At 39.3% G+C, this 25,216-nt stretch overlaps 1 protein-coding gene across 1 annotated transcript in view; it reads right to left on the bottom strand.

The window, feature by feature from the left end:
- Window positions 1-25,216, bottom strand: part of LOC126088258 (mutS protein homolog 5-like) — a 230,114-nt gene that overhangs the window by 76,014 nt on the left and 128,884 nt on the right. Inside the window, exon 11 of the mRNA XM_049906387.1 lies at window positions 13,982-14,027. Within this exon, the coding sequence (XP_049762344.1) occupies window positions 13,982-14,027 (46 nt within the window). The remainder of the gene's footprint in view (window positions 1-13,981; window positions 14,028-25,216) is intronic.

The following is a 25,216-nucleotide window of genomic DNA, read 5'->3' as shown; positions in this document are numbered from 1 at the left end:
CTGCCGTCACATTCACATGCAATCCAACACTGGGCCACTGTTATATCTGAATACCCCACAAATCTGGATATTGCACAACTAAACCAGCTGGCCAAATGGAAACATTGTGAGCCACTGATGAAGAGTATGCAGCAACTCTGTGTCCTCCACAGTGATCACTCAACATCTGACACTGTTCATGCCCCTTGTACAACAGGCCTGGTAACAACATTAATGCACTCCAGTGGCCATTCTATCTCACACAGAGAATTGGAACTCTAATCATTTACATACCCACTGATAGTGTGTATATGTACAAAGTTACATTAGACTTCCAACCATGTCTTCTGCATGGTGCATTTTTTTGTCATACACTGAATAACACTCCCCTCAGCAGTTCAACTGCTTCAACTACTTTTTATTCAGTGGCAATAAGTTGCTGAACTTAAATTACTGCAATAAAAAATTTAAGTAACAAACAAGATGTCTGAATGTTTTTCAGAGGGGCAGGTGGTATTATAAGGGGACAAAGACATGTATTTGGTGGTAAGTTCCTACGGGACGAAACTTAAGACATGTATTAGAATCCTAATAAGTGCAAGTTTTTTTTACTACAGAGGGACAAAGCAGAATAAAGTCACATCTTGTTAACTACAAAATAAAACTCATTATTACTGGTACTGAAGGAAAAACAGACAAAATACAAAGACTTGTTTTAACAAAAGATATTCATTGACATCTTTTAAAAACATGAACTACAGTGCTCACATTCTGACAAGGGCATGGAAGATGTCTAAAAAGAGTTACAGAAAGTAATAAATAACAGTAAATGCTGCTACCAGGTCATATTGGGAAATCTTAGCATAAAAGTAAAGTACATGGTCCAGAATGAAATTTTCACTCTGCAGTGGAGTGTGCACTGATAAGAAGCTTCCTGGCAGATTAAAACTCTGTGCCAGACTGAGACTTATACTCAGGACTTTTGTCTTTCATGTGCAAGTGCAGCAGGCCCACATAAAACTGGTTCACCTCATGTACTGGTTAATCATCTCTAGTATAACTGCTTGTGAAATGGCAACACTATCTCAAAGGTTAGTTACAATGCATTTTATCGGAAAGTTGAGTGCAGCTGTATGTTCGTGTGTCAGTTGTTGTGAGAAGCTTGTGTTGTTCATTTGCTGCACAAGGGGGCATTTTGCATTAGAACAGCAAATTGATATTGTGAAGTATTACATAAAGACAGGCTCCATCAAGGAATGCAAAGAAATGTTTCAAGTGAAGTAACCTGGTAAGAAACTCCCCACTACCAGCACTATTCAAGATATGTACAAGAAATGGAGAACTGTAGGATTGGTTCAGAATATACAAAGGAATAGGTGACTAACAGTGAAGACCCCTGAAACTGCACACAGAATTCACATGGAAATTATGAGAAGTCCTTGCAAGCCAATAACAACGTTGTTGCAGAAGGCTGGTGCATCTCATACATTGTGTCACTGTGTACTAAAAGATATGAAATTAAAAGCCTATCATGTGAGTGTGGTGCAAGACTTGATATGTGAGGATCGGAAAAAAAAAAGAGTTCATTATTGTAACTGGCTGTTAACATCAGTTGTTAATGGTGACTTCGACCTCTTGCTTTACTTCATATCAGATGAGACCTGCTTCTGCTTGTCATGTTATGTAAACTCCCATAACTGTAAATACTGGTCACAGGACAACCCACATATTATGAATGAAAAAACTCTCCACTTACAGAAGATAGGTGGCATGCACGTTATTGGCCCATATTTTACGGTTACACCTTAAACAGTGCCAGATATCTTGAGATCTTTGACTCTTCTTATGCACAATTAACAGGTGCAGACAAGCTGGAACAACCACTCACACATCCAGCCAAAGTATGGACCACATCACCAATGAGTTCCTTGAAGACAGATTAGGCAGTAGAGGCCTCTGGCCCCAAGGTCCTCTGACTTAACGTTGTGTGATTTTCATTTATGGGGCACACTATCAAGCACAGTATACTGACAATCCTCACACAATTGGCAATTTTAAACAGAACATTACTACAGAAATTAACATCATGCCTGTAGAATTGTGGCGTGTAGCTGGTAACATCACCATGTGATGTCAGCAATGCCTAAATGCCCATGGTCAACACTTCCAGCATCTCTTACAAACAGGTAAACATGTTTCTTAATGTTACTATTATCTATTCTTTTTTAGTTAGTTCATTGTTACTTCAATCTTGGGCATGAGGCCTACTGGTTTTATGTGGGATTCCCTGTACAAACAATACACAATTCTTCAGTGGAAAAATTCAGATATGATACTCCTTGTATTCTCACACAGATGGATGATGCCATACTATGGATATGCCACATTATAACAATGTCCAATGGGGCTACTGTGAGCAATGAGCAAACAGCATCTCTGGCCAGTAGGTCACAACACCAGCTGGCTGTAAATTCATTCCCACTTTTTTTCCCCTCTTAAAGCCAATGTGTTCCACTCCACTGCTGATTAAAGTATTAACAAAGACTCCATAGTATATCTGTTATTCTTTGAATTATTCATGTTCTGTCTAGGTCTGTTTGGGATCTAAGTATAGTGTTTTTCAGCCTACTGCTATCAAGTTCTACTTTAGTGGACTGTATATTATTTGGAAAACTGATTGATTTCAGCTGCAGCTATAAATAATTTTTACCACCATAATTCAAGTGGTGTTAATTCTGATTCTTTTACATAGTAAATCCTGAAAAATTCACAATATCAGTTACTCTTATGAACTATGCATCCTTTATTTTGTGTTTCAGTGTTTTGAACAAACTGTTAATAAAGGACTCTAATGGTATAAATTGAGGACTGCAAAAATACAAGAAGTGACAAGAGGTGAGGAAACTTTGCTAAGAAGAATAACACATTTCTGCTGAAAATATTCTTACAGAACAAAACAAATAGAAAATGGACTTTGCAGGAACTAAATATGAAAATTATTATATTTTATCAAACAATAAACAAATGGTACTAGATGAGCCGTCTTAAATGCTTCAGAATATTAAGTGATCATATGCTAGTAAGGCATGGAGCAAAAACAAAGCTAAAAATAATGAAAAATACTTATGAATTGGGAGATGTACTACATCAAAATAAGCAACAATTTCAGCCTCTTCAAAAAGGATGGTTCTACAGACGTAGACAAAAGAACAGTTATTTAGCAAAAGTAATTATGCAAAAGGTGTCATACTAATGAGGAGAGAAAAAGACAATACAACTTCAAACAGAACAAGTCACCTATTAAAGGGTAGCCAAGAATTTTGAACACACATTAATGAAAACTTGTTGAACAATATACAAATAATACTTTTTACTATTATTGTTATAAACCAGAAATGTATTTCAGGAGATGCCAGAAATTCACTAAAAACTGTTACAGAAACAACTGGAAAACACCAAGAGCATGAAACAAACAAAAACTCTTATTTGGTAGCCACCATGTTCCATCAATTATGGCAGGCAGCATAGTAACTAACAACAAAATGGGTACTGCACAGACATTCTAACATTTCTTTAAATGCTTGTATAGTTAAAGAGATCAATCAGAAACACACAAAGTTAATGACATTAAGGAAGTATTGCCCAATAACTTGTAAAACTAATGAAGTTTGAAGAAAGAACAGGTATCAGGAGATAATGGTGTCTCAAAACAGGGGGTTAAAGCTGGAGGAAAAGTAATACAAAAACGAATTGTACAATTGTTTAAAGAATGTAGAAGACAAGTTCTCAACTGTAGATATTTCAGCCTTGTCACCACAACACACAAAAATCCATTAACATCACAACCAACTAAATAGAAAAACACTGGATTTTAATCATGAAACAAAAGTTGTCTTTCAAAAAGCTGTATGTACCATTTGACATTAATGTGCAAAATTATGGAATGAGAAGTGTGTGTTTATTGGAACACTGACCAGGATTCATATGTTTTGAGTCATTTTGAGTAAATTCTATACTAATAGCCCTTGAAAAACAAAGCATCGATACTAGTAGAGTGAAGAAATATATGTGTCAATGTTTCAACTTCTATTACATTTTATCAGAATAGTGGAACATTTAGAGTGAAAGAGGAATCAGGCATGTGGTTTCCATGCCACTAAACCTGTTCTCAAAAGCCCTATAGCAAGATTTCAGATCCTTTAACTGGGAAAAAGAGAATGGAATTTTGTCAAAGAAATGTACTTAGATCATCTTTGTTTTGCTAATGACTTTTTCCTGTTTGCCTTCAGTGCTGACAAGTTTCAACAATGAATGTAACAAATAATATTTTACACCATGAAACCATTTGTGAAATGGAAAAATAACTTATCAAGCATGCAAAAAGCAGTAATGAGAGAATGCAAGAAAGGCTAAATGTTGTTTTATTTTGTAGTGGTATGCTATAAAGCATAGTGACAGGCCTCACTTTCCTTTTTACTAGACCAATGAAATATGTGTGTGTGAAAAAACAAACTTTCATTAGTAGTAAAGGGTTTGTTGGAATTTATGTACAGATATGAGAAAGAAAAATGCTGGCACACTGCAGAAAGTGACAATGGGTGTGTAATGTGGACTGCCCAGTGGGGGGTCACTTGCACTTTGCAGTTGTGCTTTGGGGGTGCTGTGGACTCCAAAGAAGAAAGGGGCCTGATGACAATGGTCAAGCTCTAAATAAAAATGAATGCTTTTATGTAGACTGTGATGGTTCAATTCTGACACCAGCAGCTGCCACTTTGAATTCCCATTGAGTGGCACCTCCGGCGGCTACAATGATTTAGAGGGCGCTACAGGATCAGCCACATTCGTGCTGCTGGCTGTGTGCGGGCAGAACCTTCCAGAGTGGGACAACAAAAGCCTCTCACTGTAACAGCAATTGCTGAGGAATAGTGACCTCAGTCTTTGCCTTGCTGATTTGTTGGAGTGGTCGGCACACATGGCCGGTCATCCATAGGCCCGAACCGTTGTTGTATCTAGTGGGCATTAAGAATTTTATGAGGGGGCCTTCTGGGACTGCTATTCGTTGAACTGTGGACTCTTGAGTAATGTTAAACAGCCACATAAAAGAAAAGGTGATGTTGGCTGACATGGCCATTTGCAACTGTTAGCCTAAGTGGATTCATGTGGCCATTACAGCTTGTAAAAGCGCATTTACTGCTTACATGATTGAGTGACTTGACTGTTGTGAAGTACGTTACTGGTGTGCTTCATGGCTATAGTATTGGGTCAACATGGTTTTGGATGGGTGTGCTTCTCTTGACAAGAACCATATTTGTTATATTATGTTCAGTATTGTGTATCCTGTTATTCATTTGGTTATTGTTGAAAAAGATGTCATTCACATTTTGGAAGGGAGTCTGTATATGGGTAATGTTAACGTGTGAGCTATCAATTCGAAGTAGTAATGGACTTCCAGAAGTCTACTGTCAGAAGTAAAGCTGTGGGGATGGGGCATGAGTCGCGCTTGGGTAGCTCAGATGGTGGAGCACTTCCCTATGAAAGGCAAAGGTCCTGAGTTCGAGTCTCAGCCCGGCACACAGTTTTAATCCACCAGGAAGTTTCACAGTAATGGACTTGTCTATTGTGTAAGTATTAAATGTGGTAATTTTAATATTATTTATTCTGGAATCCAGAACAATGAACTCAAATGAGTAAATTTAAATCTTTCTTGTTAATTTTTTCTGCCATGTTAGTTAATGGGATTTGTTCCTTGTGTAAAGATTACCTGTGGACACTTTAAAATTGTTCACTAAATGAAGGAAGGTGAACCCAGTACATAAATTGAAAGCTGTTTTGGTTGATTCCAAGTACACTTATGTCATGCTGATTTCTTGTTAACTGCTAGTGAGATTTGTGTGATTTATGTCTGCCATGTTAGTTGATTGGATTTGTTTTTTTTATGTAAAGATAACCTGTGGGACCTTTTAAAATTGTTTATTCTAAATGCGTAAAGGTGAACCCAATACACAATTTGAAAGTTGTTTTGGTTGATTCCAAGTATGTTTATGTCTTGCTGGTTCATTAGCTGCTGCCTTTATATTAGTTGTTTCTTAAAGGTAAAAGGGGAATGACAGTTTAAATTCAAATTTTCCCTGCTCACTGATCTTAAATATCATATTTAAAAAAACCACCATTTCTGTATTATTAATTCCCTTGTAAGGCTAACTGGGGGTTCACCTTGTTGAGTTTTCTTTAAATATTTGTGTGTAATAAAAGAAAGAAACTTTGCCCCCTGGAATGTCATTACAAATGCCTGTAAGCCCGAGCACCACCACTCTATTGCTACATTACATCTTTGGTAGCAGAGTGTGGTTATGATCCACAGACCTCCAGGTTATGGGCCCAGCATGCTTTTACAAGCTGTAATGGCCACACGAATCCACTTAGGATAACAATTTCAAAGGGCCATCTTGACTAACATCAGCTTTTTTTATGTGGCTGTTTAACATCACTCAGAGTACACAATTTGGCGAATGGTGGTATGCAGCAGTTCCAGTGAGCCCCTTCATAAAATTCTTCATGCCCATCCTATCCAACAATGGCTTGGTACCTCCAGATAACTGATCATGTGCCCCAATCACTCCAACAGATTGCCGAGGCAAAGACTGCAGCCACTCTCTTCTTCAGCCGTCTCTGTCGTACTGAGAGGTTTTTGTCATTCCGCTTCGGAAAGTTCTGCCCGCACACTGCCAGCAGCAAGCACATGACAAATCCTGGAGTGCACTCTCAGTCACTGTGACCACCGGAGATGTCACTCAGTGGGACTTCAGTGGCGGCCGCTGGCACTGAAATCGAATCGTCACATGGACTCTATCTCATAGTATCTCGATTTAAGTACTAACTTACGGTTTTGGGTGAACTGAAGTATCATGTACGAAGATGGTGTCTGAAAAGCTTCATTAATTATCTGACGTTATGAGCTGATAAGTTATTTGAACATAGAAGAATTATGAATGCAGTGTTCTGTGATTTCATAGTGAGTTATTTAAAGGTTGAAGCTTTCTTATAGCCCTCACCCCACTGCAATTGCAAACAAAGTCTGTGTTAAGTACGTGGCACTGCATTACAGGACCACAACATCAAGAGAAACAAGACAGCAACCAGGAAAGAAGGAAAAACAGGGTAATTGCTGTTACCTTGGCATTTCACAATATATCGATCACTTAAAAATCAACCCACAACAAGAGAAAAAAAAATTCAATTTACATCTCTAAAGAGGAATAAAGCATAGAAGGGTCATGATGGCTTGAGTATTTATTGACCTTGTTGCAGGTTGTGAAGATGATGCAGGATGGTTGCTAGGGAAGCAGGTACATAGGAACAGGTGGTTGGCCATTGTGGAATCAAGGAGGTAGTGAGAAATAACAACAATTTTACTGATCACAGTTTGTACAGCATGCAACTCATTGCCTCACTGTGGTCAGTAGCCAACAGCACGAGCTGGCCCTCGACAGTTGGTTCTTGCTTAGCTCAGCATACAGTAGCAGGAGGTGGCATCTGTACAGACTCACCATGCCAGACATGCATGATATGGTGTAGAAGTGAAATCAGCTCCTCCTGAGGCATGTACAGCTGTGTCTGGCATGAATGCATGACCAGCTAACAGCCTGTGGTAAGTATGGTGCAGGACGCACATGAGCATAACTGTGAACCAAAGACCCCTCAGATACGATACAATGTCAGCGGCTCACTGATACACTCGGCACGAAGTCAGGTGTGGGTGGCACTGGAGCCTGAGCTGGGAACTAAGGACCCAAAGGTATGTACCCAAAAACTGATTGAAGTATGCAACAAGACGGCCTTAGCCGGAAGGTGCCTGTTCAGCTGCTGACAACAGGAGGACTACGCAGAACCCATAGATCTGCAGCTACAGGAGGCAGTGCTAGCAGTAGTTAAGCTGGATGACTCACATAAGGTCCATGGCTGGTGTCGAATACTTCTCAGAGCTGGGTGTGGATGATGAGATATACAGTATCTTTGCTTAGCTGGAGTGGGCAGTATTTATGACTGTGTGACTCACCCTGCTAGGACAGGACACCATGTTTCTGATCTTGTACATCACAGATGTGGCACTTGGTTACTTTTCCTGCACATTATTATCTGCAACTAATATCCACAATAATACAACATCTTCCATTTGCACAAAAACTACACACTTTTGTTCCTGGGCTACAAGACACAATACATACAATTACAACAACAGATAAACATCTTAATACACTACTAATTTTTTTGTGATCTTAACGCATACAGAATCACGCACGCGGTTTGTGTGAGTGCGTGTGGTTCTCCTTTTCCTTTTTATCTCTTCCCCCTTTCTTGGGAGGTCTGCTATTACTGGTAGCAATGAATCTAGTGCACCCCTAAAAGGACAAATACACTCAACATGTGAAATGGTTGAACAAACATGTTGGTAACTGTAGTTTTGTATTCACTGGTGTGGTCATTTCAATAATCTGATATGGACCTTTGCACAAGGTGAATAATTTTTCCATTTTAGCAACTGGGATATTTCGGCTTATTAGTGTCACCAACTGACCCCCACAATATTCTTAAAGTTTACCATTATGTAGTTGCACTCTTTCTTGATGCTTGACAGCCTTAGTATTGGCTCTTTGTACTCATTTCCACATGTCTCTGAAGTGCTCTTGTGAAATTTCTTTTATTTTTTCCCATACTTTTGGTTTGGTCATTCAATTGGTGATGAGATTTTCCGACCATATACCACTTCGCATGGTAATAGGCCTCTACTTCAATGAGTTTTAGAATTATAAGCCGGTGTCTAGTACGGCAATAAAGCATCCCAATCAATGTGATTGCTATTCACACAGTGGTTCAGCATTGCCCCTGTTGTTCAATGTGCACATCCAGTTCTTCCATTATCTCATGGATGTAATGGGTTCATTCTCAGTTTGTGACTACGAAGCAAATGGCAAACTACTTCAATAATTCTGACACAAAGTTGGTGCACTGATACACGATTATCATTTCTTGAAGAAAGAATTTGAGTAACTAATTATTTACCATTGCCTGTGCTACAGTTATTAGCTTGATTATTCAGGATCACAACCATCACTACATAGCACGAGAAATGATTCATAATAAACAGAATGTAGTGGTTTGCCACAGGTCCTGGCTAAAAGGTCCTAAAATGTCCATCATTGTCATTTCAAAAGATTTACAGGCTTCTGGCAACCTCCGCAGTGGCGCACTTTGATGATTTAATTCTGCAGCTTGTATGCAAGGCACACAGCTCTTAATATACATTTCCATATTTTGTCTATGGATTCTCCTGTAACGCTAGGCTGCTCTTCAGTATGTTGTTCTACGCTCCACATGAACTTATAACACATGATCAAGTGCTTGTTTACATACTTCTCCTTGCAGTCTTACACAATCCACCATCATGAATGGCAAATTTTGGTTGCACTTCAAATAGTTTGCAATCCACATTAGCAGTTTGTGCTCTTTACCACTCTACTATGCTACAGTCTACTGTCTGTATCACAAGAATCTTTCTGCTACGGCCATCTGCATTAATGTTCTTCTTACAGGATTTATGAATTATTTGGAAACTCACTCAATTCTAATGCCCAACACATATGTCTACTCAGCTGACCCTTCAATCCCTTTAACTACTTCAATGCTGTGTGATCTATTAGCACATTAATTTTTTTCCCATCATGCCATATAGTAAGCTTCACATATCCTTTACTGGAATAGAATAGTTCTTTTCTACTTTGTTCAATTGCTGTGATGCATAAGTGACTGGATATTCCTTAATCTGTACCTCTTGGTTTCGAACACAACCTAATGCATGATTGAGAGCATCACACAATAATACAAATTCTTTTACAATAATACAAATTCTTTCTTGTACCCTGGAAAGCCCAATACTGGACTAGTTGTAACTGATTTCTTCAATTTTTAAAATGCAGATTTTCACTCTGGTGTCCAATGGAACTACATACCACACCTTTCTTTATTACGTGTGTGAGCAGTCATGCTATTTTTGCAAACCATGGGACAAGTTTCCTATAGTAATCTGCTAACCCAAAGTGACTGTAATTCCTTGCTTGTATGAGGTGATGGAAAATTCCGCACAGCATTCAACAATCTTGGATCTCTTCTTATTCCATCTTGGCTAATTGTGGGTCCTATGTAATTTACTCCTTGTAATGCAAAATGATGCTTCTCTGCGATAAGTGTTATATATGTTGAGCGCAATCTCTTAAAAAACACTTCTCAATTGTTGTACATAATCTTTCACATCACTAGCAAGCACAATAATATAGCATAAATACACCATATACTGTTTTGGCTTTAATCCACTCAAAACTCTGTCAAAGAACTGTTGAAGCATGGCTCGTGCATTTTTCAAACCATGCGGAAATCACCAAAACTGGTAATGACCCTAAGGAATTGTAAATGCAGTCCTGGCAGAGCTTCTGCCACTACTTCTAGTTGATGATAGCCACTTCTTAAGGTATATAGCAAAGAAATATCAACACTGCCCAAATTATCAAGAATTTCTGTTATATTCAATACTGGTTGTGTGCCAAAATCATGCAGCTATTGAGGCTGTCTGATCTTTTCTTTGGTACTATCATCACTGGTGCACCCCATTGCTGGTACTTTCCTCAAACCAAAGCATAATTGTTTGTTAATGAATTACTCTATTACCAGTATAAGTAATGGAGCACCCTGTAGGGCTTACAGTACTCATGTGATCTGATTCCCAGTCGTGATCCTGTTCTATGTGAATGGGGTTGCAGCCATGAGGATTAAGTAGGTTGCCGGCCGGTGTGGCCAAGCAGTTCTAGGCGCTTCAGTCTGGTACCGCGCGACTGCTACAGTCGCATGTTCGAATCCTGCCTCGGACATGGATGTGTGTGTTGTCCTTAGGTTAGTTAGGTTTAAGTAGTTCTAAGTTCTAGGGGACTGATGACCTCCGATGTTAAGTCCCATAGTGCTCAGAGCCATTTGAACCATTTTTAAGTAGGTCCTTGAATTCTAATGGTAACTTCGCCATTGCTATTCTCTTTGTTACTTCCAAATGCTTCACGTTTTCACATAATGCAGTTATATTCATGGTTTGTTCACGATTAGGATCTGAACTTGTCTTTCTAGAAAATTTCAATTAATAACCAATAATTTCTTAGACAAACCGACACCTTCAGTCCCCATGGTTCTACCACACATCTTAACATGTAGTTCCATTCCCATGTTCGCCCACAGTGGTTTCCCTCTATCTTGCAGTTCTTCATCATATGATTTGGTGTCCTTAGTGCTCATACACACAGTTTTAGTTATTCATTTTTCATGAGAGATGAACCTTGCAACACTATATCACTGACAACAGTTTTTCCCAGATGGAATAATGTTCCCCTGTGTTGTAGCATGTGCTGTCCAAGGTAAATTTTAGCTTGATGCTTAATACAGGAAAACTAGCCCTAGTATCACCGATAAGGGAGAAAACTTCTATGTTTCCCAGAATTGCTTTGTTACCACATGAATCACTGAATCTAATGATTACACATCATTACCCCCAACTCTATGTAACATATGACGCAGTGAGTTAACCACCTGTTTCCCATAAGGTCCAGACTTGCCATGGACATGTGGGCGTCTGTGTGTAACAAAAATCTGTGTCCCTACTGTTCACTATGCCTATCAAGCAACATTACACTGCTGCATATGTGTTTGTAGCATGAAAATTCACTGAGAGCACTGCACATGGACCTGGGGCTCCTGTTGCTGTTTGTCAGTTGATTATTCATATCCTTTCCCATTATGTTGTTTACTTCTATAATCTTGCTCTTGGTGTCCCACTCTCCCACATTGTGGCTGACAACAACTTCTTCATATGTGATCTGAACATCCACAATGATAATACGTCACATCTTCATCAGAAAACACATTTATCCCATCATGGGCTCTACTTACCGCATCTATTTCCTCCACAGCCATAGCTATGCCTATCGTATCAGCCAAGTACTTTGGAAATCCTGCATGCACTGTTCTGGACACATAGGGGGGCAGTTCCCGAATAAATGCCTCTAAGGCCCTCTGTTCTGCTTCCTGCAGAACAACCTCATTTGTTTCATCACTGTCAGATGATAATTACATTAATTTTTCCTATTCTATGTACAAAACTCTAGCCAATGGCCTTGCCACAATGGTAACACTGATTCCTGTCAGATAACCAAAGTTAAGTACTGTCAGGCTTGGCTAGCTCTTGGATGGGTGACTGTCCAGGTCTGTCAAGCACTGTTGGCAAGCGATGTGCACTCAGTCTGTACGAGGCCAAGTGAGGAGCTACTTGACTGAGAAGTAGCATCTATGGTCAAAAACACTGACAACACCCAGGATAGTGATGTGGTGACCACATGCCCCTCCATACCTACATCCAGAGATGCCTATTGGCTGACGATAACACAGCAGTCCATCTGTACTGTTGGGTGTTCCAAGGCCTGTTTGGACAGAGTTTTATCTACAAATTTCTCTACAGATTCACTTTGCTTCTGCAAACCCCCATTTAACTCTTCACGATAGCATCTATGGCTATTATATCTGCTGTATCACGAGCATTCCTTAGGTCTTCACTGTACATAAGTTTTTGTGTCTCCTGTCAAATGTGTTGGTCATTTGCAGCAGGCAGTTCATCTGTCCAAGGTACAGTTTTACATCTATCAAAACATAAGTTACCTGGTCCACTAAAGATTGCACCGCTTCCTGACTAGTAACTACCTGTGCTTTTGACTCAGATGTTATGAAACCATAATCTAAAGCACAAGAATAACAATAGGAAAAACAAAATTGGAACAACAGGACACTCATTTCTAATACTATTGCAACACTTCTTGCTACAACTAAGTTTCTCCACCTGAGAGGTTGCTCACAGTTAGTACTCCATACATTTCAAAACAAACAACAAGTGATGACTGAGCCGTGCCCCTTGCTCACAGTAAGTTACACTGTCCATGCTAACTGGGCGCAGACTAGCATATGCTCCTTTGTATGTTCAGGTTACAAATCATGGACCACCAGTGAGGCACCCTGAAGCTGGTTGAAATCAGTCAAAAGATGGGCACCAGCTGGAAGGCACCAGTTCATCTCTTGGCAGCACCACAACTAGCTGCAGCCCATAGACCCACAGCTAATGGAGGCAGTGTCTAGCAGTAGTTAGGCAAGATGACCCACAACATGTCAATGACTGGCATGGAGTACTCCTCAGAGCTGGCTGTGAACCATGACAGATACTGCACGACTGGAGTGGGCAGTATTTATCATCAATCGACCCTTCTGTTCTCCAAGGCATCATTTTTTGACTGCTTAGACCAAGGAAGTGGCATGGTGTAATCCGAGTCAATACTGCTATGGTCTAGCTCTTGCACAATTCTGCACTGACAATATTCTAGCCTTGGCAGCAGGAAGTGGGAATAGTATTGTGGCAACCAGATTTGGGATTTGCTTTAGTGCCAGGACGTAAAGTTTCATCACGTCAACTAGCCCCCACCCCCAGCATTCTGCCCACTTGGACACAGGTTGTGAACGCCAACATGAATTGCAGTGGCGAACAGTAGAAATGTTAAACAAAATAAAAGGTTGATTTTGGAAGGAGAGAGAGAGAGAGATATGGGGGGCGGACACACAGGAAACAGTTTCCAATCCCAAAACTGCAATATAAAATATATCTAATGCAAATCTGGAGATCTCTGATGTACTTGTGCTACAGTATTGCAGAAGTTTATAACATGTGAGATTATACTTCAGCAATTAGTGAGGCAAGAATGCCAGTGCAGACAATAATGAGAAGATATCATTCCAAATGTAGGATTAAACGTGATTAACAGTGACTATAGGACTTAAATAATTTTACTTTAAGTGAATTAAAATTCTGGAGTGAATACTGATCTTTAGCACTTAACATATTATTATTTAGATAATGACAGCAATTACTCACCACGACAACGAGTGCTCTTGTAATGTATTACACCGTCAACCTGAAACTAACACAACAGTTGTTAAGACATTGAAAATGTACAGATTGTGCGTGCTTGTGTGTAAGCATCAGCACAGTTTGATGCAGTCATGCGCTGTCATCCATAAAAATGAAGTCTGGACTGAATGCACCCTTGAAAAGATGCACTGGTGGAAAATGAATAGTGTCACAATAATGCTGATTGGTGAGTGTATTGTGTTCAAAAATTTGGAAGTCAGTACACCCATGCAACATGATGCCTCCCCACAACACAACCCACGGTTCACCAAAATGTCCGACAGTGATGAACATACCCTCATATGGTGAGAGGTGGATCACGTAATGACAACGTATGACCACAGTGAACTATGTAGATGGAGTAATTCTTGGATAAGAGGATATTCCATGAATGAATTGGCCTGCCCTTTCTTCTGACTGAAATCCCATTGAGCACATGCAGTATGCATTGGTGATACATTTTGCAGCATGTCCACATGCACCAATGACCATCCAGCAGTTCCAAATGCACTGATGGAAGAATGGAACACCCCACCACAAGAACCTCTGCCAACATTGTTGGAGCAAACTGCAGAGCATACACTGCTGTCCACGGTGATCACATACCATATTAAGAACATTCTGTAATGTCCATAAGACCATCATGAACTGTTGTCACTTCAGTATGATTGTTATCTTTGAATAAAAGAGTCATTTCTGTTCGTCTAATTGCATATTTCTTTCAGATACCTCCTGTACTGTGCTGAAGCAGTTGGTTGTATGTATGGTCCAAGTTTCATCGAGCTATGATACTTGGCAGTGGCACATCATGTGAAAGTTGATTTCACTCTTACATTTTGCACACCACTGTGATATACTACAATAGCAGACATAATATTGATCCTTATTGTATACTCTGAAAATGTTCTTTAGTTGTGTACACTTCCTGTTGTGTAAGCTCCCTAAGATTTCAAATGTGGCACACTTTATTTGTTTAGTTAGACAGGATAAAAACCAGTTATCAGCAAGTCCGTGACAGCCAACACTGCTGCAAACTGTAAGTTCGTGATCTGTGATTTGTGCTAAATTCTATCAGACATGGTTTTTTATGAGGGGCATTCAGTATGTTATTCAACATTTTTTTCTGGAAGCAGGTAAGTTTTATTCAGGATTCCAATACAGGCAACTTCGGAGCCAATGTCTTGCTGCATCAATAACCTCCCCATCATCCACATACTGCTTCCCACGGAATAATCCTTCATTGGACCAAACAAATGTAACTTGGCAGCTGCAAGATCCAAGCTGTAGGGTGGATAAGGAAGAACAATCCAATGAAGTTTCGTGAGCTTCTCTTTGGTGCACAGACGTTATGTGAGGCCTTCTGTTGTCATGGAAAAAGGGAAGCTTGTTTGTATTTTGGTGGTGATGAACATGCTGAAATCTTTTCTTTAATTTATTGAGAGTAACAGAGTACATTTCAGATCTGATCATTGCACCATGACGGACAATGTCAAACAGAATAACCCCTTCAGGGTAGGGTTGATGATAAAATATTGTTGATGCTGATGTGGCAATATCGAGTGCTGATATTTTCATTTTATATTATTTTTTTCCGTAATTTTCAATAAATATTTGAAGTTGTTCTTTTGAAATTTTAGTAGAGCATAATTTTACTTTCACTGTGTGTAGGAATCTTATTACTTTTCGAGCTTTCATAACTTCCACACTTTCTCTTCGACTGTGTGAAGCAAGTATTTACCACAAAGAAGAAGTCCGAGCACAAAGAAGAAGTCCGATTGCACTTGGGGGTAGTAGTGTAAATGGAATAACACGATATCCAATGTAAAGAAACAGCACACCAGTTATGTTGAAAAACAATTTTCAATACAACTAGTGTGCTATTTCTTTCACTTCGGCATTCTTCAAAATCAGTTGCTGAAACTGATGAACAAAAATCTAAATAACAAGATTGGTCTTTGCAATGGGCAAAGAGGTGTGAGGAGAGATGCTGATGTAATCGGCACTCGGCACTGCAAACAGAAACTGCAACGCTTAACTTCTCCATGCTATTTTGACACTACTAGTGCTAGGTCGCTGAAATTGGCAGAAATGAAAAAAACATGGAAGTTGACATAAAGTGTTCCAGGTAAATCCAATAAGTGATGAAACCGAATGATGGACCCATTGGACACCTTTTATTATGCCACTTACCTGCAGCTGCCATTGTTGCAAAGTGATTATTGCCAAGCGTGATGTGTATCGTTTTCGTTTCAATTCTTGCTCTAAGGAGGGCAAGCAGGCTGCTAGTTTGTTGATGTACAGAATATCTAATAATACATCAGTACTTAAATATATAGCTCTAAAGCTGGCAGTATATTTACAATGTGCAGCTGATATTTTTTTGCCGACACATCTGTATTTTTTCCGGCGATAATTTTCTTCGATTTGTCGAAGGCAGATACTGATATTTTTTAAAATACTGGTATATCAGATTCCCAATATTTTTAAAAACATGACTTTACCACAGGTGGACGGTTTCAAGTACTTAGGATGCATATTCTCACAGGATGGCAACATAGTGAAAGAACTGGAAGCGAGGTGTAGCAAAGCTAATGCAGTGAGTGCTCAACTACGATCTACTCTCTTCTGCAAGAAGGAAGTCAGTACCAAGACTAAGTTATCTGTGCACCGTTCAATCTTTCAACCAACTTTGTTGTTTGGGAGTGAAAGCTGGGTGGATTCAGGTTACCTTATCAACAAGGTTGAGGTTACGGATATGAAAGTAGCTAGGATGATTGCAGGTACTATTAGATGGGAACAATGGCAGGAGGGTGTCCACAATGAGGAAATCAAAGAAAAACTGGGAATGAACTCTATAGATGTAGCAGTCAGGGCGAACAGGCTTAGATGGTGGGGTCATGTTACACGCATGGGAGAAACAAGGTTACCCAAGAGACTCATGGATTCAGCAGTAGAGGGTAGGAGGAGTCGGGGCAGACCGAGGAGAAGGTACCTGGATTCGGTTAAGAATGATTTTGAAGTAATAGGTTTAACATCAGAAGAGGCACCAATATTAGCACTGAATAGGGGATCATGGAGAAACTGTATAAGGGGGACTATGCTCCAGACTGAACGCTGAAAGGCATAATCAGTCTTAAATGATGATGATGGTGATGATGATGACTTTACCAGCTGAGGGTGTGGCTTTGAACTTTTTCTGGAGGAGAGGTGGTCTGGCACCACTCCACGGACTGCTGTTACATTTTCGGTTCAAAGTGATGAACCCATGTTCCATCACCTGTGACGATGTTCAACAAAAGATTGTCATAATCAGTCTCATAATGTGCAAGCACTTTTGCACAGATGATCCTTCACTGCTCAGTATTTTTTTCTGTGAGGCAGTGAGGAACACAGTAAGCGTGCACCTGTGAGTACCCCAACTGGTGGACATCCAGTTGAGCAGTGAGGCATCTGATTGTAATCTGTCAGTCACCTCGAATGAGAGTGTCCGCACATTCCAACACAACAGGAGACATAGCTGCGTGCGGCCAGCTGTCAGATGGGAATTGGAGTGATTTGTGTGACTTCACTGCTATTATGTCAGATGCCTTACCCAATGGCTCACCATGCTTTTGTTAACTGCCAGGTCTCTGCAGGCATTCTGGAAATGTCCATGAATATTTGCGATGCTCTAGTTTTCTCCCAAAAGAAACTCAATGACAGCTCTCAGCTCGTAACACATCTCCGTCACAGATGTCATTTTGAATGGTATGTATAGTGCCACCACCTATCAGAGCTTCATGGGACTCCAGGGGCTGAAGCACGAATATTTCACAATCTCCAACAACAATTTCGGAATTTGCAACCAAAATTGGCGGAGGAAAAAAAATGTATTTCATTACTTATTGAATGCCCCTCATATATGGAACTTGCTGAGTCTTAAAGTCACTCTTAGTACAAATATCTATGTCCTTGAAGTCCACAAATAGGATTAACTAGCGCTGTCAACTTTGTCCCTGTCTCAACTAACACAGCTCCCTCTTCATTTCCCTCATAACACCGAACTAAACCATCTCCCTCTATGAAGAGCTTATGTAACCGCTACCCCATTATTATTATCCACTCACACTAGATGAGAACTTAAGTTCTTTTGCAACATGTAAACTATACAAGTTACGTTAAACCTAAGTACTTCAAGATGACATTGATGTTCCAAATGAAACAATACTAATATCATATTTCTTATTATATCATGTATTTTAGAAGATGTTTCATTCCGTAGACAGAAAACAGTAATAAAGGAAATCAGCCTTATCAAGTATCAAAAGATGTAAATCTGATGCTTTATAGACATTACTGTACAGGGGTGTACCATGATTAATGGTGTAAATGCATACAGTTGAAAGTACTAGAAGCAAAAAAGTCTCAGTAAACATAGGGTCGAAAATGCATACTTAAAGAGATACGAGCTATTTTTCATCTTCGATACTGTGAAGCAAATCTCTTTTATTGCACGCTCTTTGCTTTCCACATTTTGGGAAGTAGTAGTATGGACCAAAACAAGAAAAAATGTCCAGTAAACATGTGCTCTACAATGCATACCTTAAGACCTAGGAGCACATGCTCATCTTTGCTACATGGAAACACAACTCTTCTAATGAACAATTGCTCATAACTTTTAAGGTATGCATTTTAGAGCACATGTTTACTGGACATTTTTTTCTTATTTTGGTCCATACTACTACTTCTCAAAATGTGGAAGTATCAAAGATGAAAAATTGCTCATAGTTCTTAAGGTATGCATTTTTGACCCCATGTTTATTCAGTCTTTTTTGCTTCTAGTATCGTGTACTTTCAGCTGAATGCATTTATGCCATTAATTATGATACACCCTGTATACAAATAAACACATTGGTGTTTATATTACAAATCACTTCTGAATTAATGACAAACAATCATTAGTAGTATGCTGCATTTGACAGCTAATTATAGTTTGAATAAGATAACTTCGTGACTGACGGATGGCAGTGGAGGGGGGGGGGGGGGGCTGTGTTGCAGGATGATATACAGCAAGCCATTTGCTCGTGAGAACAATAGTGTAATGCACACTGCAAATGTAATAAAACGTGTGATTTTGTCGTCACTGTCTTTGTTCGCAGTGGGATGGGCGCTATTTGTGGTGGTGTGGTGGCAGTAGGAACAAAAATTGTAGACACTGCAGTCTGTACATTAGTATTGTAACTACACGATTATGCACGAACAACACCAATAATACAAGTGTTCATCCTCAATCAGCAAATGCCTTGAAGTAAAAAATTTGCTAATCAACCAAAAGAAAATTGCAAGCTGAGAACACAACTCAGTATTGGGTCCAACATGTTGCACCACCAAAAGGATACATGTAGAGAAACACTTGCACTACTGTCTGTGTGGTCACTAGACTAGCTGTCAGAATTTAACAAAATAATGAGTTACTCAATGTATTTTCCACTATACATTCATTCTTCCCATTTCAATATTATTTCCTTTGTATGGTTCACAACAATATGTCATTCTGGTGAGTGAAGTTTTGTTTACAGTGCCTGTTATCAACCATTTTACTTCTGCCAATTTATAGTTTTATTGGACTTCGCCTAACATACTTCAATTTGAGGCCTCCTGAACTCTATACAATTAAAATGGTAGTGATAATGGTGCTGCTCTTAAGAGTTTTAGAACAGCATTTTTTGGACTGTTCACACACAACTTTAACAGGCCACTATGGTTCATTCTGAGCCATAAGAGACCATAATTTTTGTTCTTTTTCAATGTTTTATTTATTTCGTTTTAGCCGGTTGCAACTCTGCTGTGTTCTGAAGCATCTACAGACACTTCATCAAGTTCTGTAAAATGAAGGCAGTGTTTGTGCAACTGTCCTTAAATCATTGCTGAAACATGTTTTCATTTGCTTCTTTACGGTAGTTGTGGGTTGGAAATATGTAGACCAGTTTACAAGCTATCAAATGCTGTTAAAAAAAGTACAAAACAGTACAGAATGAATAACACAACAGTTTCAAGTATTAATATGGAAAATAAATGCTCCTCAGAATAGACTGACAACCTCATTTTGATATCTCTGACCAAATATGAAAACCATGGGTATTATGACTCATATGACTTGTTCTATGGATAAAGGAGACAATGTATTCGCAGTAGCCAATCTTTAACTGATTTCTAAAGTAAAGAACTTAATCCTGTGTCAACTTACACAGTGGCTGGGAGTCTTACAATAACATGTATGTAAGATATGACAAAAGACATCAATAAATTCGGCATTGTGGGTGAGTATTATTTTGAGTGCACAATGGCATAACAACATTCAACAGATTATTACTCACCAACAGATGAAGCACTGAACTACAGACAGGCACAACAAAAAAGAATGCTACAAGTGTTTCAGTTTGTGGATAAAGTCCTTCTTCAGAAGTAAAAAACTCGCACAAGAACAACTCAGACACAAGGCCACTGTCTCTAGGTGCTAAGGCCCGACTGTAATTACTTGTGTGTGAGAAGCAATGTAACTGATGTGGGGTAGGAAACAAGTAAAGAAGATGAAAGGACTATATAGTTGCATTGGTGGGATAGGAGGTGCATGTGGTTCTGCAGTGAATGCAGGAAATGGGATGGGCAAAAAGGGATAGAGACTAGCAAAGATTGAGATCAGGGGGGTTACAGGCATGAAGAATTGTTGTAGGGACAATTCACACTTGTGCAATTCAGAAAAGCTGCTGTTGGTGGGAAGAATCCAGATGGCACAGGCTACAAAGCAGTCGTTAAAGTGATGCATATCAAGTTGTATGGTATGTTCAGCAACTGGGTGGTCTAGCTGTTTCTTGGCCACACTTCGGCAGTGGGGTAGGAGATGCCAGTGACAGAAGTGAAGTAGGTTGAAGTGGTAGGATGTATGCAACAAGTCTATTGCCAGGATGTTAGCCATGAGGCAAGGGGTAGTGAGCAGGGGTAGAAGAGGCAGACACAGATATTGCAGAGGTTTGGTGGGAGGCAAAATACGAATTTTTGAAGGGGTGGGGAGGATATTTCTCATTTTGGAGCAGGCTTGATGACTAGTCATTGTCATCGATCATCCTCTATACAGTCCCCATATGGCATCATGCGATTTTCAGCTTTTTCCAAAACTTAAAGAATACCATCGAGAACTTCACTTTTAAACTGATGAAGCAGTGCAAGCTGAGGTGAGGTTGTGATTCTGTCAATGACGTCAGACATTCTACAGTGACAGCATCAACAGACTGGTCTCTCATTGGGAAAAATGTATTCATCGCCAGGATAACAATGTTGAGAAATAAGTATGTGCAGGAAGAATAAGGATGTAGAATGTTAAAAAATTTGTTTTATTTAAAAAGCTTTTAGAAGTTTTTACACGAGAAATTCAGAGGCATTACTTTTTAGCATGCCCTCATATAAAACAAACACATCAACTTATTACCTCTACATCTACATATGTATTCCTCAAGCTGCTGTATGGTGCATGGTGGAGAGTACCTTGTATCACAACTAGCCGTGTCCTTTCCTGTTTCACTCACAAACAGAGCAAGGGAAAAACGAGTGACTATAAGCTTCCGTCCGAGTGCCAGTTTCTTGTATTTTATCTTCGTGGTCCTTAGGCGAAATGTATGTTGGCAGCAGTAGGATCGTTTTCTACTCTGCTTCAAATAACAGTTCTCTAAATTTTCTCAATAATGTCCCTTTCCCTCCAGGGGTTCCCATTTGAGTTCCTGAAGCATCTCCATAACACTATGTGTTGTTCAAGCTGGTAATAAATCTTGCAGCTCGTTTCTGGATGGCTGCGATGTCTTCCTTTAAGAGGACTTCATGTGGACCCCAAACACTCAAGCTGTACTCAAGAACAGGTTGCATTAGCATTCTGTATGCAGTTTCCTTTACAGGTGAACCACAATTTCTCAAAATTCTTCCAATAAATTGAAGTCAACCATTTACATTCCCTACCACAAATCACACATGCATTACCCATTTGATATTGCTTTGTAACACTATGCCCAGATATTTAAAAGACATGAATGTCTTGAGCAGGACATTATCAATGCTGTATCTAAAAATTATGGGTTTGGTTTTTCATATTCATTGTATTAACTTACATTTTCCTACATTAACAGCCAGCTGCCGTTATCACACCAATTAGAAATTTTGTCCAAGTCATCTTGTATCATCCAACAATCACTCATCTCTGACACTTTCCCTCTCCCCACAACATCATCAGCAAATAACCACAGATTGTTTCCCACCCTATCCACTAGATCATTTATGTACGTAGAAAAAAAATAAATATCTGGGAACTTATTCCATAAGCTTGTACTGTCACTAACAATTTGCACTGGCGTACAGTGTCAAATGCTTTTCGAAAATCTAGAAATATGGATTCTGCCTGTTGCCCTTCAGCCATACTTCCCAGTATATCAAGTGAGGAAAGAGCAAGCCAAGTTTCACACGAGTGATGTTTCCTAAAATCATGCTGATTCATGGATATGAGCTTTTCCATCTCTAGGAAATTTATTACATTTGAACAAGCAAACCAATGTAATTTTGCCAGTCCATTCTTTTAACCTTCTTATATACAGGAGTCACCTACGCTTTTTACGTCACCTGGAAATTTTGTGCTGGGCAAGAGATTCACGATAAATAAGTAAGGAGCTACTCTTTGTAAAACCAAACTGGGATTCCGTCCCGACCTGGCAACTTATTTGTTTTCAACTCTTTCAGTTGTTTGTCTACACCAGGGATGCTTATTACTGAGTTGTCCATACAGTACTCTGTGTGATGGTCAAACAATGGTATGTTTGTACCATTCTCCTGTGTGAATGAATTCTTAAACACGAAATTTAATGCTTCAGCTTTTGTTTTGCCATCTTCAACAGCCACACCAGACTGTTCAAAGAGTGATTAGATGGAAAGCTTAGACCTGCTTAGCAAATTTACATCGTTCCACAAGTTTTCTCAGCCAGATCTTTTGGTATGACTGTGGTAGTTGTTGTATGCTTCACACAGAGATCTTTTCACAGACACGTGAATCTCTACTAACTTTTGTCTGTCGTCATTTGTGTATTTTCTTTTGAACTGAGAGTACAACAGCCTGAAAAGTTTGATCGACTATATGGACCTTCCCACAGATATGCAAACAGGCAAACGTGAGTGTGTATATACTAGGCCTAAGAAAATCTCTCGACCTGTCTTAAATACCAATGTTTTTCGTGTTCCACTAATGAATAAATACGATGTTCTAAGTGCAGACAGCTCAGAATCAGGGACAAAAAATCTCAGTGTAAGAGGTAACTGCTCGGAAAGATCTGTTGAACAAAAAAGTGCCAGCAGAAACACGTTACCATCAAATACTATTAAACGAAAAAATCGTGTGAGAGCAACTTGTAATAAAACTGAACACGAGGCAAAAAAGGAAAAAGAGAAGAAGAAGGAAGAAATATACATATTATCGACGAGTCATGGCAAGGGACTGGCTACAATCATGTCTGATATGCAGTCCGAATATAAAGTGATTGGAATTTCGAAACCTGGTGCTCCTCTACGAGAAGTGCTGAAAAACTGTGAAAGTTCCGTGAAAAGCGAAGTCAACTGTGTCATAATCGGAGGGGGAAACGATGTCTATAAAAATGAAAGCAGCCTTGCTGTAAGAACACTGAAAGAAACGCTAGGAAAAATTTCACAGGCGAAGGTATTTGTTGTAAACATTCCCTACATACACGACTTAACGGAAGACTCGTGTGTAAACAAAGAAATCATCGCGACAAATCGGAAATTCAGGAAGATTTGTAGCGGTTTTGTGCACACAACTTTCATTGAAGCAACGAGTTCAGTAAGAGAGCATTTTACTAGACATGGACTGCACAGAAACAACCTAGGCAAGAAAGTGCTGGCCAAAGAAATTCTCCAGGTGATAAAGACAGCAGGAGTGGATGCCTATGTAAAAATAGCACTACCTGCAACAGGTTTTCTGCCAATGACAACAGAAAAGAAAAGTGCACCAACAGCATATGAGGAAGAAACATCTCGTAACATAATTTCACGTAATTCTTAAATGTGCTATAAGGAGAAGAGAGGATGAGTGGGGGACCGAAACGAATGGACTTACTTCGAAACAGATAAAAAACAACTCCGACTAAACATCTGTACACAAAACACCGTGCATCAACGCTCTGGAGATTTGATTAACATAACAAAACAATATTGGTTCTCGCAGTCTCATGAGGGCTCGTCAACCCTACGATGAAAAAATTACAACTGTGCAAACATGTAAAGCGTCACAGTCACCAGTGGCATTATCAGTAGCAGCAGTGGAAAAGGAAGTAACAGTAGCATCAACAGCAGAAGTTTCACCAGCAACAGTAACTATAGTGCCTCTAAAAGGAGAAATGAGAATTGCAGCAGGAGAAGCAGCATCAAGTGTTACGGGTAGACGGAAAACAGCACCTCCTGTCCGTCTAAATGATTTTTTAGTGGAAGGCAGCAAGATGAAGAAGCCCACGAGATAAGTAGTGTAACAAATTTCATAACACCTCACCAAAACGTTCAATCTAAAATAAACAACGATTATGATCTTAAAATTTGCTATCTGAATGTTCAAGGACTAATAGATGAAGAATTTATTGTAAACAGTTTTGGACTAGATAACAAATTTGATATTTTCTGTCTGAGTGAACATTGGGTTACTGAGAGTGTACTTCCAGTTGTCAAACTTGATAACTATAATGTAGCAAATAGTTACTGTAGAAAACTGCATATAAGAGGTGGTGTGGCAATATATATTAATCAGTCATTCAGCTGCTCCATTGTTAAGTTGGACCTAGATTATTTATGTGAGGAACAGAACTTTGAAGCCACTGGTATAGTTATGGACAGTCTTAAGTTAGTAACAGTATCCCTTTACAGGTCACCTAAGGGTATCATCAATGTATTTCTAGAAAAATTGGACATGCTGTTAGATGCACTAAGAGGGACCAGATGGTTGCATTATGACATAGTAATTGGTGGAGATCTGAACGCAGATTTTGATATAACAACACATAAACGTGCTGTGACTGAGTTGAAAAACCTTCTAAGACAGTGCAATTTGCACTCACTCAATAACAGGCCCACAAGAGATAAAGCATGTCTTGACAATATTTTTGTCAACTTTAAAACTACAGAAGA

Source organism: Schistocerca cancellata, chromosome 6 (genome assembly GCF_023864275.1).
Source record: "Schistocerca cancellata isolate TAMUIC-IGC-003103 chromosome 6, iqSchCanc2.1, whole genome shotgun sequence".
Lineage (NCBI taxonomy): Eukaryota > Metazoa > Arthropoda > Insecta > Orthoptera > Acrididae > Schistocerca > Schistocerca cancellata.
The sequence above is the reverse complement of the archived record's forward strand: the minus strand, read 5'-3'. Positions and strand labels throughout refer to the sequence as shown.